The sequence below is a fragment of the Trematomus bernacchii genome, unplaced genomic scaffold, assembly GCF_902827165.1.
Source record: "Trematomus bernacchii unplaced genomic scaffold, fTreBer1.1, whole genome shotgun sequence".
In the NCBI taxonomy this organism is placed as follows: Eukaryota; Metazoa; Chordata; class Actinopteri; order Perciformes; family Nototheniidae; genus Trematomus; species Trematomus bernacchii.
In genome coordinates, this window is record NW_022987942.1 from 3,357,532 (window position 1) to 3,381,091 (window position 23,560).

The following is a 23,560-nucleotide window of genomic DNA, read 5'->3' on the forward strand; positions in this document are numbered from 1 at the left end:
AGTGCACCAGATTGATGCATTTAACTTCAACATTTAAAAAATAATAATAACTGCCCCCCCCCCCAGTCAAATTGGTCTAGAACCGCCACTGGATGACAGCATTGTTAATGTTCTGAAAGCCACATGCAGGGATGGGCTGAGAGCTAAAGAAGCATTAACATGGAGGAATGGTTCACATTGATACTAGCTTTTCATTTCAATGTGCCTCCTTCATCCTTTTTAAATGTTTACTGTAGAAAGAAAAGTTACCAGTGTAAATATGAAAAATGTGAGAGAGATATGCAGTTTAGTATCAGGGTGTCCGCGGGGTCTTAAAAAGTTGATAAATCAATTTAGCGAAAATGAAGGCTATTAAAAAGTATTAAACTGCATTTTCCAAGGTATTACATTTTGTAGCTTGTTTTCAATAAGTATATCAATAGTCCAAAGAGGTTGTATTCTACAGTGTGCCTGAATGTAATCATTGCGTAGGTGTGTAGTGTGATTCTGTGTAGTTTATTTATGGCATCCCGTTGGATTTGACGTCATCTGAACAGGACGCTCACTGCTTGATAGCGCGCGAAGGTCTGTTTACGCCGGTTGTTAAACAACATCGTTATGGGGAAATGCAAGTTTGCGTCCAAATGGTTGGAAGATAAGGAGGAAGGACAATCAATACTGTATATAGTGAATAGTGTATATTGTGAGGTAAAGTGTGTCGCCAATGTAACCGGTTAAAACTCAAAGTGGCGATGAGGTCTTAAAATGTATGGAAAGGGTCTTAAAAAAGGTCTTACATTTGACTTCAGGATTCCTGCATATACCCCGAGTATACTGTATAACATGCATTGTGCACATAGTAATTAAGACATATTAGCAAGAGTTATTTCAACCTCTTTATTTGAAAAGGCATGTTTCATTCTCACACCTGCATCTACATTACAATTGAAGGAAGAAACCTTGACTTAGAAAATCAAAGCTGAACAAATCCTCGCATTTCCTGACGGGACGCTGCCCAGCTTCAGTCATCTGACTCCAGCGTCCATGAAATAAATAAGCTCACTGACTCGAGCTCTGGGAATAAGACATTTGTTTCTGTTCAGGTCAATGTGATCCTCTCCACCTGGGTTTATTGAAGATGGTGTTCTTGTGACAAAACACCACAACAGAATCAAAATCAGCTCAAGCAGGAGTCATTTGCTTCTTGTGATGTCTTCAAGAAACAAGTATTAAATCATAGGGCAAAAACCTCACTCAAATCTAAATTCATTGATTATTCTGAGAAATGGTAAGACTGATTGCATGACAGAAATAAAGATCAAACCGTGGACATTCAGCCAATAACAAAGAATAAGAGTTTCCACCGCCTGAATGGCCCCTCCGTTGTGTGGAAACCTCGGAGCACTTTAGAGCCTGTTTTTCCAGATTCATGAGGAAATGCTCAGTGTTAGTGAAGCATGTTTGAAGCGGATACTGCGCCTGTGAAGAGTGGTGGATCAAAGACAGAGACATGGAGGGAATGTGACAGACTGACAGTCCTACAGACAACAGTATGGGTCGAGGAATTGACATGAGCTCTCCATTCATAGTGTTTGAAATGCTCCTAGGCACCGATAGATTTCCAGCGGTTTTACATTTGAGTGCTTCATTCTAAATGTGTTTAATGATCACACTGGCAGGCAGGACATGAACCCCTGTTAGCATATTCTACTAGCAACAAAAAGTGGTAGAGACTGAAATGATCCGTTTACACTCACATGTAGTTACTTCATATACCTTACAAACCTGCAGCCAGTGCTCATTAAAAACACCATTCTAACACACACACACACACTTTACGGCTACGCATCTCAACATTCATGCACTCTTGTGGACATGCCATTGCTGTAGTATTGAAGGATGTAACGTGCCCTGCCTACACATTGAGATGTGTTAATTTGACTGAGTCTTTGATTAATCATCATTAACCAATCAAATGTATACCTGGGTACATGGCTGGCCTTCCAGAGAGCATCTTAAAAAGGTCTGTTAAACCCATGGATGTCTCATATGCCTGCTCTGTCCTGAGCTCAGTGTGCTTCTACAGTGCGTGAATGATACAGATTACAATAACATACACAGCTTTAACAATCACACACAGTTTAAAGGATTTTTCTGGTTGAGTGGATTCATAGTTTTAGAAATAATTTCTATCATCTAAAGTAATGTTGTATTATTTAGCTCATTGCTGAGCTCTGGGCATTACTAACAAAAGTCTGAAGGGAAAGAAACATGAGCTTTGGACTGTTAGATATTGTATGACGTCTTCTGTTGCTAGGGGGAGCTTCCAAAGACTGAACAAATAATAGTTTAAAAGCAGCAAGCCTGAATTGTGGGAAATGTAGGAGCAAGTGGATCTGGAGCTTGAGCCATATAAAGGATGTTATTTTTCCTGATAGAAACGCTGAAGCGCAGCAGGACGAGGCCGTATGAATAGTAATGGCCTTTTCATGTTGGCACATATGTGTACATGCATACTCTTATTAATAATTGGTTTGAATGAAACGCATAAAAAACATACTGTTGTATATGTTCCACCACCTCAACTTTCCAAAAGCATCCGAGCACAAACTCAATCTCTGAAAGGCAAAACTCAAGAAGCAGGGTGGTGCATTTGGGTTTCTCTCCTTTGCATTAAATAGAATATCTATGAACATTTGAATACTCCATTTCCAAGAGAAAACACACTTCCATTCCTCCTTAAATCAGCAGGACTCAGCTCTGGATTGGGGACGTGGCAGAACAGCTCTCTGTCTTTCATCACATTCAAGTACAAAAAGAAAAGCCAGTTAAAGGTTCCTCAGGTTAAAACCAGTGTGGGTAGGATCTCCCATGTTCTGCACTTTGACCCCACTTATCAGGTCAAAGGTCAGCTGGGGGTCAACACATTCTCTCAGCTGATGGTAACATCAGGAGCCTGGGGTGACGGTGTTCCTCATTCATCTTGTTGGTGGATTTACTGTTGCTGCTTGTTTTTGTTGAAAGTTTGGTTTCAGATGTTCCTCCTCTGCCGTCCACAATGTGCCTCTGTTGGTGGGGGGCTCTCTATAAAGACTTCTTGCTCAGTTTCTTGCCCTTCTTGAGGGAGAGCTTGTTCTTGATGTATCCCCTCTTCCTCTTGGATGTCTGCAGAGAGAAGACAAATCAAGCCGAGATTGGACACTTCAGATGACACATACATTTTCCACATAACTAGATCAACCTTTTTAATCACATCTTAAAGTGGACCTATCATGCTATATTTGAATAATAGCATAGTGTAGGACCATACCTATATAAGGCATATTTATACTTTTTTCTTTTCAAAATACCAAACAGATCATGCATTTTAGCCATGCCTCATTTCGCTCAATTTGCACTTTTTTTTGCAAGGGCAGATTCAGTGAGAACAGCACCATCTACAGGCCTGGCATATGTACTACAGCGTCTCCAGTGCTTTCGAACGGCAATGGCCGTGGCTGTCTCCTCCTGATTGGTGGAGTTGGCCCAATAGCCGTAGCGCCACCGTCCTGACGTCAGGACAGTGTTCAAATCTGGATCAGTTTATCAGATCCGTTGCAGCCCCTTTTTTAGAGATTTGGGTAAGGAGGAAAATAGAGAGGGTTGTGTTTTCTGACACTTGGTGAGTTCCCTGGAACACCGGGGACACATATTCATGTATAAAAGACGTACAAAAGTGCATTTTGCATGATAGGTCCCCTTTAAGTAAGACCGCATCAGAGGTCACGTTGACCCCATTTGTTTGGTGTCATTTTGTACAAATACAGTGTTAATATGTGCTTGTTGTTTTAGAGGCCCTTTCTTTCACTGCAGGGAAAGCAAATATTTCATTTGCTTTGTGTGTGTTGACATGAAAAGTGAGCACACGCACCCTTATTCATGCATCATCTAAAAGCCTGTTCTGTATAACCACTGTTGTGAAAATTAAGTGAATGAATGGCCATTTAATGCTATTAAATATGCCTAAATACGTGAATGAAATAATATGACAGGTTACGATGGATTGCACAGTTAAACACCAGATGAAGAATAGAATCAGGAGGTACCTTTTTGGAGGTGTATTTCTGCTTGGTGTCGGTGCCTCTCAGCTGGTGTTCCACACGGTCTCTGTTCTCCAGCTTCTTCACTTTATAAATCCTGACCAGCCAGTGCTCTGAGGTGAAGGCTTCCTCCAGGTGCTTCAGCGTGATGTCCTTGTTTCCGATCTCAGCATTGCGAGTTCGATCAAAGCCCGGCGGCGTCCGGAAGTCCAGCTAAAACAGAAATAAAAGACAAGTGAGGTTGTTTATGTCTGAATCCCATTTAATCCTATTTTCCACTTAAAAACTATTTTAAGCCAAGCTCAGTGTAAAAGTCTGTGTTTGCAATGAAACACAACTTGTGCAAGAAAACAGTAGATACGTTCCTAGTGGAATAGGGAAGCATGTTGCGCAGAAAGATCATAAATGATGACAAACCTGCATTTCTCCAAATCGGTAGTAAGACATTTTGTACATGAGGCAGTTGAGCAGCGTTGGGGAACCAGCTTTGTCCACTCTGAACTCTCCCTGGGGGGTGAAGTAGTCACTCTCCTGGGTTCAGAGGCAAAACAGAGAAACAGATGGAAAGAGAAAAGTCAACTCACACACTTTGATCCATGATTTCCTTTGATTTTGCAGCCAAACTATTTGGCACACAAGAGATCCTTGATTTCCCTAAGCAGTTTGTTCCCTCAGAGAGCACTTCAAACTCTGAGCGGGTGGTGTGATGTTTCTCACCCTGATGTCCCTGGGGTGCTCCCCCTCTGCGATGCGCACCATCCACAGGAACTTGTTGATGTCGTCCCCTGAGTAGCCAATCACCCCCCCGAAGATGATCAGGACATAGTCAACATCCAGTGACCTCATGATTTCATAGGCTGCCGTCTCATTAGATGACATGGCTTTTCCCACCTGTAGGAACAGCAATTTTACATTTCAATTTCCATTCAACAGAACTCATGTGAATATTTCAAAAGGGGCACTGCAGTGATTTCACCAAGATCAGTTTAGTACTTTTCAGTGTTTGGAAACAGTTGAGCAGTGGCTTTGGAGGAGCCCAAGCTTTATCAGGTCTGAGAAGACAACCCTGATGATGTCATTGTGAAGTGTCTTGAAACTTGACCTATTTTAGTGCCTTAAAGTCAGAACATGTGGATTTGCTGCATCTTTTCATTTTCTTTTGGTTTAAAACAATGAATGTCTAAATCAAGGGAGTACCAGTGGCACAGATGTAAAGTCCTGAGATCTCCCCTTCACCTGCTCGCAGTGCACGGATATATTATGTCCACCTGGTCCGTTTCCTGTGAACCACCAACACTGTGGCAGCCAGCAATTGTCTATTTCATAGCATCAATTTTGAAAAAGAACAAGATATTTGACACTTTTTAGCAGGTTTGCTAGCCGGCCACTGCTAAGCTAATTTGCTCTGTGGCTTAACTCATTTTAACACCCAGCCGCCCAATGTGAAGTGGAAGCTGCTCTGGCTCACTATGTGCACGCAACTTACAGTACAACAGAGAGATCCATGCAGAATTCAACGTGGAAAGAGGTTAGCTAATGTCTGTGAGTGTGCAGTGTGATATGTATTTGTATCCGTGTGTGCGTGTGTGTAATAGATTAGATTTATATATCTAATGTGATTTTGATTAAAGTGTTTATAGAGCACAACACAATTGAATAGCAAGATCGCCAAATACTGAAAGGAACAAAAATCTTCCTCGGCATGGATCTCACTGATTCTGTACATCAGAAGCAAATAACTTATCGGAGCTGTGAAAGCTGGAAGAACTGAAGGGGACATGCCACTTCCGTATAAAAACTGAGACAGCAAAGAGCAACTCTGATGTGTTTGTAACTTTGCACGCAGTTTCAGCGTTAGCACAGTAACTGCGGTGTGATCAGAGGTCACACAGGCGGAGCAGCTCTCACCAGTGCTATGTGACTGTTGTTCCAGGTGTTGTTGTCCACCAGCGTGGTTCTGTTGGCCATGCCTGCTATCTGGTAGCCGTAGTCCCACCATGACATCACTCGGGCGTGCTCGTCTGTGTTCTGCCTCAGCCAGTAGTACGCCTCTCTGAAGTCATCGAGGATGTTACGGGACCTGCACAAAGGTTTTGTAAAACAAGAGATATTAAGTATTTCGAGTAGATTATTTACTGTGAATATTACATCAGAGATCAGTTTTCCTTTTATTGTAAGGAACAATTGTTCTATGAGCTCTTTAGAACCACAGCATTAAAGCCCTTCACACAGTCCTTCACCGCTTCCTGTCCATGCAGTGCCTGTGTTATGCAAGTTGCTCCCCTGACATCCATCTCTGAGATGTCTGCCTTTCAGCAGAAGGATGTGTTGGACCCTGACTAACAGCCTCTCTCTGAGCATCATCAGCTTTTCTTGTTGGACAACCCCAAGTGTCCATATCAGTTCATTTAAAAAACCTTCATAGAGTAATTGCTGGTAACAAGCTGGATCTGATAACATTTTGCTCAAATGTTTTGTTATTTTCTTTCTTTATACAACTGTACAGTTTATGCTAATGTAGGGCTATACTTATATTTGAAAAGCAGTTTAAAAAAGTTTGATGGCAGAATTCTAGAATGCAATGAAAATCAGACATACTTTATTCATTGTTTTGTTGTATAGTAAAGTTTCAAGCAAGTGGCATTTCAATCATGTTAGAATGGAGGCAGGTACATGATGTCTTAACGTGTGTGTATATGGTTGGGAAAAGCCCATTGTGTTGTATGACTCACCCATCGTTATTGTATGATGCGAGTACTACACTGGGGCTGGAGTAGGCGTTGCTGGTGACCCAGGTGCAGTGGACCGCGAACATCATGAGCAGCATCAGCATCAGCATGGTGACGATGGACTTGATGTTGGGGCCCAGGCCCTCCTCAGCCTTCTCCTGCTCCGACACATGTTTACGCACCTTACCGGCCTGCAGAGGACACCAACAGGACACCATGTGTAAGCTTACTGGAACTCTAACAAGACAGGAGCTCTGTTCAAATGAGCCCATAATATACCAGAAGATGATTATGGTCCATATTAAGAGAATTCTCAGGCCGTTTTGTGGAGTCTACTTTAAACACCGCCTTTCAGGATACCTGCAGTTCATTATTCCCACTGTATTCATTTGCAGAGAAAAATGACAGAAACAATAACCCAGACTGCAGTGCAACTTTCCCTGAAGATGGAAAAGTAAAATAGTGATGATACAGATTTATTTTACTTTTTAAAGCAGATACCAAAACACAATTAATTAACAAATTGTATAACAGATAATACCAACATGACAAGTCCTGCTCAGACAGGTCTGAACAGGATAGAAAATGTAGTTTTTGTAGGAGTGACATTTGGATGTCTTGCATTTATTTTAGTTGTTTAGTTAGTTATGTTGTTACCTGTTGGTTAGATGTCAAAAGGAGGCTAGCTTTGCGTTTCATAATCCAAACCATGGCTCTACTCAAATAAAATGCTTAGTGAACTATGTAGTGCTTTGCCTCTTTTGTAAGAAGAGTGTGTACCAGATATTGACGTGCATACATTTTTTAATGGGTATAGGACAGCATGTCTGGTTACTTCCTATTTGTTTGACAAGAATGATTTGATCATAGAAGACATAACTGTAAATAAACAAAGGAAGCTAAATATTACCACGATAAACTTGACAGCAGTAATATGTCACTGTAATATTTACAACTTCCAATATGTTATAAAGTGGTTTTATAAAAGTTGTTACAAACATGTCAACAATTGTCTATTTACACATCCTTGGAAAAATATCTTGCTCTTCAGCTGCTAATTTCAATCCACTAACCTACCCTGATGGCTGTTTGTGGGGCAGGCAGTGCACAGTGGGTATATCAAAGCTCTGTTCAGTTCTACTCTGAAATAAGCTACCTGCTGATGTAGCAGGGGGATGTAACCACTGCAGTGAAGCTGTGGTTACATCCCCCTGCTGATGTAGCAGGGGGATGTAGCAGGGGGATGTAGCAGGGGGATGTAGCAGGGGGATGTAGCAGGGGGATGTAACCACAGCAGTGAAGCTGTGGTTACATCCCCCTGCTGATGTAGCAGGGGGATGTAGCAGGGGGATGTAGCAGGGGGATGTAGCAGGGGGATGTAACCACAGCAGTGAAGCTGTGGGCAGTCAAACCCAAATCAGGAGCTGACAGGTTCTGAAACTCTTAATAAAGCTGAGTTCAACTGCAGCTGAGGGTGATCATTTTCTGTGAGTCTGTCACCTTTCACAGTACACATTGTCTTCTGATTCATATGAAAAAAAGGATAAGTGGAGCTTCAAATAAGTTAAGTATGAGTTGCGGACATCGCTCTTTTGTATGGGGAATGGAACACATATGTCATAAAGTAATGCTTTTGTGTATTTTGGTCAACCAAGTTTAATCAAACATGACATCCCACACACTTTGCAATGGTCGCTCACCTTGTCGTAGAGGTTTCCAGCGTTCTTCCTGTCGTCCTCGTCGCTGCTGTCCTCTACTGGAGGGCTCTGCCTCTTCATGTCGTCTCCCAGGTAGTGTTCGAAGACGCTGGAGAAAGCCACCGCCGACAGCATACACACCACCGGAGTCAGCGTGAGCATCAAACGCACCATCACGCCAGCAAAGTAAACAGCACTGATGGCATACAGGGCCACTGGTGGACGGAGAGCAGAGAGACAGATAATGAGGTTCCAGCTGACCTGGACCGTACCATTCAAGCTCTGGGAATTAGATTTCATTTGAAACATAACTTCATTATTCAATTTACTTTCATTTAGTGCCGTAGAGTCATATTGCAGGTACACTGCCTCTGAGCCCTTTCCACTGGCTGATCATACTTTCCACATGCTCACTGACAGGACATCCTTTCTTAGCACATGTCACATCTGTCATTGATATTGACTTAATGACGTCTGGACTTCCAATGCCAGGTTTTATCACTATATCAAGTGTTATTCAATTCTAATGAAGTAACAGACTAGCAGATATTTTAATAACCCAAATACAAAGATAGAACAATCGAACTTTCTGGAGTATTAAGTCATATTTTATAAAACAGGAAGTCAACCAAGTTCAATAATCTGACATATAGGAAGTTAAAATGTTTACTTCTCTTGATTACTGTTACTCATTCCTTTTTTAGCAGAAGTTAAAATAAATCTCAAGAGTTCACACACTATCAGGGCATGGACCCATGGCCCATTGGTTTCAAATCATTTCATAAATAAATACATCATTTGTCTGTATTGTTTTTCTTCTTTCTGATCTCAACAACCATCAGCTGACCTTTTTGAGATTGTGGGATGCTCAAGCATTAACAAGAGTTAATAATGTAATTTGACATAAGAGAGATGGGGTTATTTCATCTCCCCTCCATTTCATTATTTGCATCTGGTGAGAAAGAGCAGGGATTTCACTTGAAACACTGGAAACACTTTAAGATGGACCTCGAGATTTGTTTTTGTGTATTTTATATCAAACATGGTTTGCAAGTGACTTTTTCCATGATATGCTCTCACCAAAAACACGTTCATCATTGATGTTCTTAATGCAGAACCAGAGGCCTGCTGGGAAGGTGCAGACGAGGATGTGAAGGTCAAAGAAGAAGGACACCCAGGTGGTGGGCTGATGCTCGGATACTGATGCTATGATGGGAATGTGGATCTTGGCATAGCTGTGGAGAACATGGAAGAGCAGTCAGACAACACAGGAAAAGCATGCCTAGGCAAAGGAACAACAAACAGTGGTCTTTATCATTTCCCTTTAAGCCTCCTATTGTCTTCGTTCCCCCCCCCCCCTTACTTTGGTGTTCGCGGTCAAAATTTGACCGGTCCTGTTTTAACTGCTATTACATAAACACAAAAACCATTAATCATCACCAAATTTCATTTAACACCCTTTCAAACTGTATATATTGTATCAGACTACTGGTATACATGAAAAACTGCAGTACATATACAAAGAATAGACACTGAACATGTATTGCGTGGGCCAGGTGTGATCCATGTGGGGGGATGGGCACATAAGAGCGGGAAATGTTTCTAATTGTTCTGTGTGTGTGTGTGTGTGTGTGTGCCAGGTGTGATTCACATAGGGGGATTGGGCACATATGTGGGGGGGGGACACACAGTTATGATTGATGAAAGTAGTAAATCGGTCAGATTTGACCTGAAGACAACAGGAGGGTTAAGGTAAAAAGGCAGAATATTTCATTGTATTCCTTTTTCATTCCTACTTGACAACCTTATTAATAGTGAAGCTCTGAGATTTTATTCAGGTTTGGCTGATGTCAGTTATCTTGGGTCTGTTGCTGACCTCGTTACTTTTACTGCACAGCAGCAAAACTTGATATCCTTTTAGAAAGAAATATTAAGGTGTGTGCATCAACACACAACGATATGGTCACATATGGTCACATACACTGAGGGAGGGTTTTAGGGTTTGAAAACGGATGCTGCAGTCTCACAGTTTCCTGAAAGAGGAGAGAAAGGGAGCATTATCTGTTCCGGATTCCGGAGAGACTGCATGTTTGACCATCAAAACATTTTGGCAGCTACACAAAGTGTGATCATCTTTGTATGCAAATGATATCTTTAGGATCTGGCTGAAACATTGTTGATTAAAAAATTGGAAGGATAATGAATTCATTATTTGTATTTCTTTCACTTGCGCATGAGAATAAAATAATTATTCTGAGCATGTGTTTATTACTTAACAAAACATTAAGACTTCCATCAGCAAGTAAACATGCGGGTGTACATCTTTACAAAATGGACATCCACCATGCCACTTTGTTTCGAACAGTTTAAAAGATGTATTGGTATATGTGCTACTGCACATTATTAAAATCTAATTATTAACAGTACTACTGTAAGGTACCCCAGTGCAAAAGTATAACAACTGTGAGGCCTTACCCAGTATCCCACAGGGAGTAGAAGCGCCCACTCCATGGAGCAATGTAACCTGAGGGTGAAACACACACACACACACCATATGAGTTCAGTAAGAATATACTTACAAGTTAATTTAAACACAGACAGACACAACACACACCAACCTGAACACAGGTTGTTTGCACGCTCTGTGATCTGTGTATTCCATCAGGCATCAGTGGACTGGTGATTGGTTGATGTACCCATCATATAATCATTCTCTCATGTGCCTGTACTGCAGTGCTGCAGACCTGATCAGCTGTAATGAGCTCTCTGACCTGCATCTCTTGTAGTTATAAAACCAGCAGGTGGTCCTAGCACACATACTGCAGATCATGGATGGCTGATTTGAATCCTAACAAGCTATTGCTTCACATGTAGTATTTCAATTCTATTGTACAGGTCATCTGTATTAAAGAGTGTGTGACAGCGATCCCACACTAATTAGACCTCAATACTTACTTACAGGCTAATGGCCAAGTAGCATCCTGTTAGTCATTATTTTCACAAGATGTCCAATAATGACGAAATCATTTGTTAGGCCTATTTCATAGTGAGCTTTTGTGAAACCATAGAACATAAATACACATCAGATGTCCTGATAATGCACTGATGAGATGATGCAGGATGATAATTACTAGAACTGTCAGAGAAACCTGTCAGTCTGTATGACTTTTTGTTTACTACTCGTGGTTTGTTTGTGTGTGAATACAAACCAGACCAGGACTAAAACACATCTATTTTCCCATGGTATGGACTAAATTAACTGCTACAGTTGTGAAAGCCCCCTCAGACTGAGACTCAGGGGTTTCTTATTCTTTGGCAGAGAAAAAGGTTGCTTATAGGTACCAAAGTGCAGTTACTTGGAGTAAAAGAAGACAGAAAGCATTCTTTTAATTGGTTGCACAAAGGGAAATTAAATATTGCCTTTCTATTGTTCATTTTTGAAAACACATGCACAAACACATATATGGATACATTCATGTATGGAGGGAGATGGGTTGGGCACGTTTTTTTCCCTGTGCAGAAAATGTATGCAAGAGCTACTCAGAAGAAGACAATATGAACCAACCTGTGTATGTCAGGTAAATGACGCAGAAAAAAACCACTCCAGCAGCCAGAGAGACTCCCAGGAAGAACATAGTCTGGAACTCCTGCTTGGTGAGTCTGTCCTTCAGGTACTGCAGGAAGGCGTAGACCTGCAGCAGCACGAACACTCCTGCAGAGACACACTTAGTTTTGTAGAAAATATCTTTATGACCCAGATTGGAAAATAATACATATATACCCCCTGTTTATCTTAAAACCATAATGACACGCACACATCAAAAGTGTTGTTGGTTGCTGTAATTGTGGACAGTATGGATAGGAGACCCCTTCCTAATTCTGTTTTGATGTAATGAAATGGAGAGGCATAAACCACTGTCCTTGTTCTGTGTCATCAATCAGTTCTGAAGTTCAGCTGAAGCTAATCAGCTAAAGGCTTTGGCAGTCTGAGTTATTCAAGTCAAGTGGGTAAGAGGATGTAGTCTTCATGGTATGGAAAGACCTCCTGCATCTATGAACAGTGTCCACAATGACTATCACAGCAAACAATCACACTTTCTGAGGACTGAATATATGGGCATACGAGTACTGTATTAAGATAGACTTGAAAAATGAGAACCCATGTTTTTGCACTGCAATAAACAAATGACTGGAACTTTTGACAGGTTGCTGGTTACTGACCTGCGGCGGCCATGTGTTCACTGGTCCTGATTGGCTGAAAGCCCACAAAAGGGATCTGCATGGACAACACCAGGCCGATGATGTAGAAGGTGCTGTAGGCTGGTGGGAGAAACAAATGGTTAAGAACAGTATAAGACAAGCTACTATGTACTTACTGACAAGTGATCACATGCATTGGATTTATACCCATAACATTTCTCCACAATAACAGAATGATATTCAATTATGCAACGCCTGTCACAAATACACATTAGTGGGGCGAGTCACCCTTTGTCTCAATGGCTAGGGTCATTCCCAGACAGAGCCCCCAGTGAATGTTTTTGATCTATTGAACCTTCTTTATTGTTAGGCATATTTATATAAATTAAAAAATATATAAGTAGACAAAACATGGAAAATACTTTTTTTACAACTATTATAATTGTAGTGTAAAATGTAAAAATGTATTTCATTTGAGTGCTGCGCTTGATTGGATCAGTCCCTGCTTGCTAGGGTACAGCAACAAATGAGTCTCCAAACCAGAGATTATTATAATCGTCTAAGTCTATTTGCGTGTCTCTTCAGCTTTTCAGACGATCATTTAAAGATATTCCACTTGGATATCATTACAGTATTTGTGCTTCATCAGAAAGCTAAAGAGAACCTAGCCTGTTGATGTACTTTCCGCACCTTGATATGTCATTATTACCACAGGATAATGATCTGGTATAGTATGTGTTGGTTATTGATCTGGATGTGAAACAATGGTAATGTGTTACAGCATCATTACGGACCTTGGAGCCTTAGATCAGGAATCGATTCAAGATCAGGAATCGATTCAAGATCAGGAATCGATTCAAGATCAGAAAGGCAAAGTCTTTGAAAGTGAGACGGCTTTGATTTTCTTTCCCTGCATGCTTTTCCACTTTCTATATATCTTAAAGTACTTTCATCACATGTCTCTTCTCCTCTGTGGGACTTGTGTAAGCCTGATGTCTGTCTCATTATAAACACAACATCAGCTGCTACTGGATGCTATTCATTATCAGTAACAGCTACTCTGTTACCTCCAAATCAATGTGTGTACGTTCATGACTTTGAATGTCAAAAGAAACCTGTGTGTGTGTGTGTGTGTGTGTGTGTGTGTGTGTGTGTGTGTGTGTGTGTCTCACCTATGTAGACTCTCCTACTGTAGCGCTGCATGAGCAGCAGGACAAATACATGAAGTGGAATCAAGTTGATGATGAACACGTATCCACCCCAAGCAGACACCTGTGAAACAAGCAGAGTATTTTCTCATTCATTTAGAGCTTTCGCAGCAGTTCTCAAAATAGAAATAAGAAGTGTAACCATTTGGTTTATGGATACACACACAATGAACATACACAGTTGCCATTTAGATCTCTGCTAAATATGTGCCATGCTTCTGCATCAGAATCAGAATATCAGAATCAGTGTGACGAGCCCCTGTAGGCTGCCAAATGAAAGGTGGCTGTGATTATATGACTCTCTTTCATAATGGGAGATGTAAAACCAAGAGGGAGGGGGCAAAGCTGCACAGCCCACCTGAGAGCTGCGAAATTATTACGACTAATATATTATGACTACAGCGCAGTCGTCGCGTTAACCGAATGTTTCCGTCTATGACGGATTTTTTTAACAATGACGGAAAAATCTGAAAGCAATCTGTCATTTTGACAGATTAGAACAAACTCGGAACAGCGCCAAAGTTCCCCCGCAGTGAGGCTCCGGTGTTATGCCGTGTTATGCATGCCCCCCAAAAAGGAAATGATACCGTTTCCAAACCTAACTTTGCCGTACAGATCATTGAAATGTCTGGGAGATTTTGCTTTACACTGTGCGCGCTCCCGCGAGGTGCATGCATATCTCGGTGGGCAATGGGCATGCATAAAAGCCCCCCCCCCCACCAGTGCAGTGTCAGCGCGACACGTTAGTGGCGGGTTCAGACCCGACGGGTAATAATGGATTATGACGGAAATGTTACGATCCTGTTCGAAAAAGTCTAACGCCACCTCTGCTACAGCGTTAAGACTACTATTATGCTGCTGGTTCAAAAACCCTCCAAAGGCACACGAACACACAGAAAAACAGACACACACATGCACATATTTTCAAGCTTGTGCTTTTAGCTTGTTCTCTATAAGTGTAACATAATTCTTGGTGGATAAGCAGCTGCAAGAGAGAAGGTGTCACAGCTTATAGTGTAATGATAAATGAGTTTGGGTATGTGTTCTCACCATGTAAAAATAGGAGAGGCAGCATCCGATAGTCCAGAAAACAGATCCCGTCTTCACCGACTTCACCTGATGAGCAGCAACCAACACACAACAAGTTGTTAAGTCATTGTAGTTCAGAGATGTGTTATCAGGCCACCAGTGCCTCGGTCACCAGTGCCTCCACTGAAGTGACAGTGTTGAAATTGGGAGACAGAAGGGATGAAAGGCGGCAAATGGTCCCAGGCTGGATTGGAACCCGGGTTCCCCGCAAGTTTTACCAGATGAGCTACATGGCAGCCCATGCAGCTTGACTATTCAAGTGTATTACCCAGCTATTAACAAAGAGCAGCCACCTCAAGCAGCAATGGCAACTGTTATAAATAGCTGCATTCAGGAGAGTCAGGACTAAACACTAATAAAGTATGTATGGGCGTACCCAGAGGTAGTAGGTGAACTGCAGGGCAAAGATAGCGATGCCTTCATTGTCAAAGGAGCCAGCCACAGAGCGGGAAATGTAGCCGGGGACGATGGCGATGAAGCAGGCTGCCAGCAGCCCTGCCCCCTGGTTCCAAATCTCCTTGGTGAGCAGGAAGGTGGAGATGGAGGTCAGGCTGCTGAACACCGGAGCCAGGAACACACAAACATCCCGGATGTGGACGGTGATGTGCAGCAGGTTGAGAATATAATGGACGAGGCCCGCCGTGACCATCAGGCCTGGGTACACCTGGGGAAGGAGCAGAGACACAAAGGTGACTTTGCAGTAATTATTCCGTCAGATGTTATTATTAAAGTCTGAAGAGCAGCCCATCTCCCACATAGGGCTGCACAATTATGGCAAAAATGATTAAACAGATTTTAGACACAAAATATATGTATTTCAATCATGCATTTAAAAACACAGCACTGCTTTCACTTCCATGTTTTTGCTAGACTCCTGATCATGTTCAAATCTCTGCATCGAAATAAGACTGGGACTTATTTACAGTATTTCTCTCAGAAACCAAATAAAGTCAAGTTTAACCAAAGATTTGACCTGGTCCAAAATAATAAATCAACAGAGCAGATTTCATTTACACATTTCTGAATTAAAAAAATGAACCCTCACCGTGCCTCCTACTATCCTACCCAGAGGGTACCAGGCTCTTTCGTCAAACCAGTTGAGGAACTCATAGAAGCCATTGGTAGTGAGATGGTGAGTAGCCCTGTAGTTGAACCTGAAACATTTGAACACAGAGAGATGGGGGGGGCTGTCAGAGAGGGCAAACCTGTGAAACCACAGAGAGCAGCTCAGAGGACTTCAGTGTCAGATTGAAGGAAGTAAGCTCATGTTGGAATCGTTTTGTTGTGCAGCACTTACAAGTTATCTGACATTGTTGAGATACACAAGGCAATAAGGCAATGTTCCTTGATCTCTGAAAATGACTGCATTATTTAGTTAACAAAATGCAGCACACCAGTTCAAGTTAGTATATTAGCATGCCCTCAGCCCTAAAGTTAGAAACTGAAACACAATCTTTACAGTCGACCTATGGCATGGTGACGGGAGATCAATAAATGCATTTATGTATTTAGGAATTTTCATTGAAGTTGGTTAATGTCAAGGCAGGTCTACATTAGGACAAGGACTCAGCTGAAAAAACACAATTCCTGTTTATTGGCACATTAGAGACATTCAAAAAGGAAAAATTTAGCAGGTATAAAACGTTCCTTCCTCAGCCTTCTGTTTGCCTTCCATTTCTTAAGCTAACAGCCAACAAGACTTTAAGAGAAACAACCCCACCACAGACTTGTCTACGATTATACAGGCCTGGTAGATCAAGTGCTGCCTCTAGCCTTCCGACGGAGACTCTGCTGGTACACAGCAGTTAGTGTGTTGTCCCCTGAGCTTTTATTAAGTATTAAAGAGCTCAATAGTCTCCTCGTGAAAAGCTGAAATATAATGTAGGGATTGCAGCATATGGCTTGCTTAGGAGTGAGTGCTAGATCGAGAAGAGAAGTGCTGGCTGTTCATGCTCCCTCTTGAGGCTAAGGTACATTATTGAAAAAAGGGGGGGGAGAAAAAGTGCCTGCACACATACACAACCCACAATCCATTGGGAGCTCCGATTCCTGTCTGTATTGACAGAATACCTTTTATTTTCCTCAGTCCTAGGAAGCCTGCTGTATCTTAATTGTAAGTGGTCAGAAGAAACACTCACAGCCCACACTTACATCTCTGGATAATAGGCTCGTAAACGGTTTCTAGTCTGGGTCTTAGAGAAAACTACATTTTGTGTCATCCTTAGGATCCAGCTCAAAAAACATTGGGAAGAGTTTTCATGTATCTCACCAGTAATAGCTAACTAGCCATTCTTGTGCCAGACAAAGACATTGAATAGACACCAACTGCAAGACAAATGCTTGTGCATGTTAGCAGTAGCTGGTGAGGGGCACCTATGAGACTTTTTTCCCATAGCATTGCAGACAATGAAGTTGACTTGAAGCAAATAAATAAATGTTCCTCAATCGTTGGTTCATCTTCCTGATCTCCAGTCCACAGGCACATGGTCTCCAGGCACTGGGGTTAACCACTGTAGGACTTGTGGTGCATTCACTCAAGCAAGCTAGTGATTACACTTTTCCTATTTCTTTTCATAGTGTAAATGGGAGGTTGGAGAATTCTTTTCTATGTGAATCAAGGTGTCATACACTGAAAGTGTAGTCTAGGGAGTTAGTATCTGATGTGGAGGTTACATCGTTTTACTCCATGGCCTCTGATCAAGGTTTGAGACTTCAGAAGGCCAGCTGGCTGATATAACTTAATGTCAACAACTTAAACAATACTAACCATGGCAACACTTACAGCAGCCTGCCAATGCATTTATAAGGAGGCTTTCCTTTATCCAACCTGACGCACTACACTAACATCAGTTGCTGTTCTTAAAACAGAGAGTTCTATTTCTATATGAATTAACAAGCGTTCCTATCAATATGCATTATACAAAATGTAGTGCCTCTTGAACAGGGAGTATAACCATTTAAGAGAAGATTATGATCAGGCATAATAAATGTAATCTATAGCCTGCAAGTGTCAGAGAAGAGTTGACTTGATGTTGAGATAAATGAAGCAAATATGTGCAGTGGTAAATTGGATTGAATTATATTGGAAGTGGAAAACTGATACAAAGACATCATTCCATTTAGTGCAATTCAATCCAACAGGATATCCCTAACTGCTGTTGCAAAATGTACTATAAGCTGAGTGACACTAGCAGGGGTTTAACATGATGGTGATAGGGCAGCACATCCGAGAGCAGACAGGCATCTCAGCAGTGTTTGTTTGTTCAGATTTACCTACACACATTTGATATCATTATATCATAATATGTATAATAAACAATGAGGCTGAGGGCAAGAATTACTGTAACGGACCGTCCACACAGCAGCGTTAAAAAAATCTTGAAATGCTTCTGCCCATTCACTTTGAATGGGGTGACGTCACTTTCCCTCACTTTTCGCCGAACTGCATTGTGGGCAGCAGAGCGGAGATTTTCAGGATTTTCAGGATTCAAAGTTGAGCAATGTTCAACTTTTGAGGCTGAGGTGGAAGCGTCAGCCAATCAAATCCCGTGTACGCAAATCTGACAGTTCAAGCGCTAGCCAATCAAATCCTGTTTATGCTGGGAGAGACATACCGCAGGTCATTTCCTCATATTCCAAAAAATGGAGGAGAAATGAGCGGTAGGGAATCACCCGGTGCTTTATGACCAGTCCCTATTTACCTACCGGGATATAAACCGGAGGAGCCAGGCATGGAGGGAGGTGGCAGAGACAGTGGTAGGTTTTCGCCTGTTTGGGGAGTTTATATCCAGTTTACTTCAAACTGTTTTGCTTCGTATGTCGGGGGCGGGAGATTCATGTGATTGGTTGTTGGTGCCTTGCTCGCAAAAAATCCCCTAGCTTCAGATACGCCCACCTCCAAGATTTTTTTAACGCTGCTGTGTGGACGCTCCGTGAGTCGTAGCAGTCATGACGATAATGGGTTCAACTCTGTGGTAGGCATCATATTACTGATGGTAATTCAATTGACTGCATTTATAGAGTGCTTTCCCAGTCCCCTAAAAGCACTTTGGCATTTACAGAAGAAATGTACACACATTCATTCATAAGGCAGCCGCCACCTGCTCAGGGAAACATTCATAACTGACATTTACACACCATGGCCATGTGTATCTTGCTAGGGATTGAACCCAAACCTTCCCATTGGAGGACAACCATCTACCTCCTGAGCCACAGCCGCCCCATTTCTCTGCAGGAATACAACAGCAAGCCCAGCCGTAGTTCAACAGAAATGTTTTAAAAGCTTCATAAAAAGGAAAGAATATCGCATGTCCGTTGGAAATGCCTGAATTATGTTATACAGAGGTTCTCTTATCTTATGTCAATGTTTGTCAGACAAAAAGAAAAACACCATAATGGCAAGCAATTGGAAACATGGCATCAGTCTGGCAGTAACAAATACAAGCACCAAGTAAAGTCCAAACTGCACAAGGGTTGCAGCCAGGAAGTGTGTTATCTGACATGTCACGTTAGTATTAGGTTTCAGTGGACCACATCTATCTGTTAACACAACAGGCAAGAGGCACAAACTGTCGTGACACCTTTGACCGAGCAGAGTGCACTACTGAAGGCTCCTAATGGGGGCAGCAGGACTCTCATGAATCATCAGCCAAAATCCAGACATAACCTTGCATTGCACAGCTGACCTGGAACATATGTTTGGTTTACACTGTGTTTGACTGTCACCTACATCTGAGAATTAAACCGAAAACAAGAAATCTAACTGACTCACAACAGTGAAAGGATTGAATTGTTTAAGCACAAATAAGTTTAAACAGTCAGTAAATACATTTCCTAATAGTTCAGTAGGGCCCAGAGACAAACATGTAAGCCTTCTTAGAGTCACGAGCAGCATGGCTAAAGACCACTGCAAGGTTCAGGTTGGTTTTCTTGGTTTCTTTACAAGGCAGAACAAATTGTTTGGCAGTAAGTCAATTGTTCAAAACATGCAGCTTCAACATGGAATTTAGATGAGCAGCAAAACATTTATAAAATGTTGATTTAAAGTTTTGTTTGAGTTTGGGAACATTTCTTTCAGGAAAGTGATCAGAAGTACACACAAATTGTGAAATGTCCCAATCCTGCAAGCTTCAGCTTGAAGGTTATCCCCCAGCATGCAATCTTACCTGTTGTCTACTACTACTACTACTACTACTACTACTACTACTACTACTACTACATTAGGGATCCTCTTCAAAATATGAAGCAATACAGCCTAAAACATTGTCATCACTATTTTTGAAACTGATACAGTCATGATGTGCAAAAACTATTGCTTGAACTTGAACATAAAGTGTAATGTATAATCAGATGTCCTGCAGGGGAAACACACCATCCAAATGTCTAATGTACTAAATGTTGCCAGTCTGAGAGCAAAAGGAGAATGATGGAACAATGAAGCAGTGTGTGAATACATTTCACTCCATGCCATGTTAGGCGTCCAGACAGTGACACACAAAAACTGAAGGATTCTCCCAAGCCAAAGCTTTCAAGACTCCTCTTTTATTCAGCAGACAGACATGAAGCTGACAGTTTAATCCCCATTGCTGGTCTCAGAATAATCATGAAATGCTTCCAGTGATGCAATGCAGGCTCGGGCCAGGCAACAGTCCCTTGGAGTACAAATAAGGAGATTGGACAATATTTGTCAGAACTCACGCGAGATTTTGGAATCAAACACAAACAAAAGTGCACTAACTAAATCTGCTCTGGTTAGGAAAAGCACTGGTTTGTTTGTTACAACTGAGGTGCTTCACTTTCTCTTGGATAAGCCTAGACATGCATGTGCATAAGCATCATGTTTGAGGGGAATAGTACCAAATGTAATTGTTTTAAAGGCCTCCTTAGACCTTATCTTGCAGCAAAGTCAGCTAATGTCACTGTCGCTGTGGCAAAGGCCCAACTGTCAGCCGAGACAGTGGCCGTTTCTCAATGTCGAGTATACCTGCTGCAGAGTCACTATTTCAAGTATACTACGTCATCGAGTGGCGCCGAATGCTGGGCATTTAACATGCATTTAAACAGTCCTTCGGCGCCACTCGATGACGTAGTATACTTGAAATAGTGGCTCTGCAGCAGGTATACTCGACATTGAGAAATGGCCAGTGTGAGGAAATCCTTTTTGCACTTGAACTATTACCAGAATTGTTCTGGGACGACTATTTAAAAGTCCTTATAAATCTGAATACTGTCATGCAGAACAAGGAGCACATTGCAAAGTAAGTACAACAAAAGTTTTTAAATCACCTTTAGCAATATTCTGAGCAAAAGTCATACTACAACCTGCAGGAATAATGTGCAGCATAAAGGTACAATATGATCACTTTAAGTCACCTGTGTGTGGCACACTGAAATCAGTGCTAGTGTAGCGGCAAGGCAACAGATCAGCACTGTTGGAGAAGCCTGTGACATAAGATTTTCAACTGCATAATTACTCTGTAGCTATGTCAGATTGACAATAAAGAACCTTGAACCTTGAGAGCAGAGGTGATCTTTGGTTGATCAAGGGAGAAATTCTTGGTAGAGGATTTTATTTCCGCCTTCAAACCGCGTAATGTGAAGCTGTCACCGCTCGTTTACTCTAGTGTGACACCACCTACTCCTCACTGGCCGTTACAACGTCGCACTTATAATGAACTACAATATATTAGATAGTCTTAGCAGGCTTCACTTGGTACTGTAAAGTGAAGCCCAAATGTTTTGGTGTGTAAAATAAGCATTATGGTCAGGAAAGAGAGAAAAAGGCCAATACGTGTTTTTGAAAGCTGTTGGTGCTCCTGGTGGCTTAACTCTAATAAATTAACACGGTTAGTAAGTTCATCTATTGTTATAACCATTTGCTCAAATGTGTACGCGTTTTTGAGTGATTGTTAGCCAAACCCAAAGAGCAAGGACATATTTTAAAAATATATTTAGCAGCCCATCTTAAAACATTAATTTGAATATGCTTGGTGTGTGGGAAGATTAACTCACCAGGGGTCAAACTCGTGGATGATGCTTTCGAAGCGGATGACAGCGAAGAGCCTGGCGCTGAACCCGGCCACCCCGGCCAGGAACAGGATGGTGAAAGACAGCAGGGACTGCCACCCCGCCGGCTGCGACAGGCCGCCGGACAGACCTCCTCCTCCCGCCGCCGCGGCGCTGCAATCTCTCTCCGCCACCGCCGTGTTGCTGCTCCCGTTCCCCGAGTACGACGCTCCGGAGTTCAGTGAGGATTTGTGTTTGTTGTCGGAAACCAGGTGATGCTCCGCCATATTCTACGTCAGCCCTGTCGTGTCAAGCTATCTGGTATCAAACAGCAAAGAAAAAAACCTTTTCCCTTTTCGCTGCCACGCTCCACTTCCGAACCCACTGGCACCTTTCCGAAAGCACCCTGCACCCTGCACCCCCCAAAACACCGTGTGTAATTACAAACTTTCTAACATTACTTCCTACCAAGTCCAGAAGCAGCTAAATAATACCAAGGAGTCACATAGCAGCAAGGTTTTGCGGCATACTGGAAGTGTCACATGCGGTTGGGGCAGTTCCTCCTTTCTTCCTTGGAGCTGAATGAAGAGGCGGGAGCTTCGCGTGAAACAGGAAGCGCTCTCAGCCTCTCACAGAGAGACAGGTACAGCCAAAAGGAACACAGCTCCGTGGGAGAGCCAATCCCAAGGTAGTGCGCGTTTGACAGACAACAAAAAGGACCAATGACAAAAGAGCCGCCTGACGCTGAAGACGCTATGCGAAGACGTCGGGTGACTGACAGCGGGATGGCCGTATAGCAGGCGAACAGCGCAGGGGCGCACAAGCCAATTATTTAAATGAATTTTGCTAAAGATATTGAACATATTGAGAAAGCAATATATAACATTACAGGGCTTTATGTCACTTTAGGCCCTGATTGAAGCCATTACTTTATTTACATCGGAAATAACATTCCTAATGGAGATACATAGATAGCAATATAATATCTAAGAAATGGGTACTTTTACACCCAAAATTATCATTAATTCTTTAGATGTGTTATGCCTCGACACAGTGAGGAAATATCCCAAAAAGATGAAAACATTTTATTGAGTTAAGTAAACGGTGGATGTGTTTTACAGAAGCAAAACTAGGCTAAATTCATTTAAGAATAATTCACCGCATGAAAGAAAGGATTACATGGGATATTACACAGAGTGATTCATTGATATACAAAAGTTCAATCTGGAAGTAAAGCATTCCTTTAAACCAGTTGACACTTGCAACTATTTCATGCCGCTGTGAATAACATGTTTGATTCTATTTTGACCCCCCTGAAAAAAAAATGGCAATGCTCCCTTTTTAGATCCATTATTTATATATTCACAGGGACAGCCGGTCAAAGTCAACTTTATTATCAATATTTCTGATTAATCTAGGCTACAGAAGACTTAGGCCTTCTCTACATGAATGTTCCTTCTCTTATTGTAGACATTTAGATGCTGTTCCCTGAACGTCTAATATGCAGGCTACTGATATCGGTACCAATGGATGTTACCTTTCAGCAACTACACATTGCAACTTTTCACTACATA

General features: G+C 41.9%; 1 protein-coding gene across 1 annotated transcript; it reads right to left on the bottom strand.

Annotated features, from left to right (window-relative positions):
- Positions 1 to 862: 862 nt before the first annotated feature.
- LOC117470780 (dolichyl-diphosphooligosaccharide--protein glycosyltransferase subunit STT3B-like) lies at positions 863 to 22,574 on the bottom strand. Its single transcript, XM_034115652.1, has 16 exons — positions 21,993 to 22,574; positions 16,027 to 16,135; positions 15,358 to 15,645; positions 14,943 to 15,008; positions 13,857 to 13,956; positions 12,706 to 12,804; positions 12,050 to 12,196; positions 10,960 to 11,008; positions 9,565 to 9,719; positions 8,488 to 8,699; positions 6,791 to 6,978; positions 5,967 to 6,138; positions 4,776 to 4,949; positions 4,476 to 4,589; positions 4,065 to 4,271; positions 863 to 3,144 (listed from the first exon to the last, which is right to left on the bottom strand). The coding sequence occupies exons 1-16, from the start codon at positions 22,271 to 22,273 to the stop codon at positions 3,064 to 3,066; spliced, it is 2,442 nt and encodes an 813-aa protein (XP_033971543.1). The 5' UTR covers positions 22,274 to 22,574; the 3' UTR covers positions 863 to 3,063.
- Positions 22,575 to 23,560: the final 986 nt, after the last annotated feature.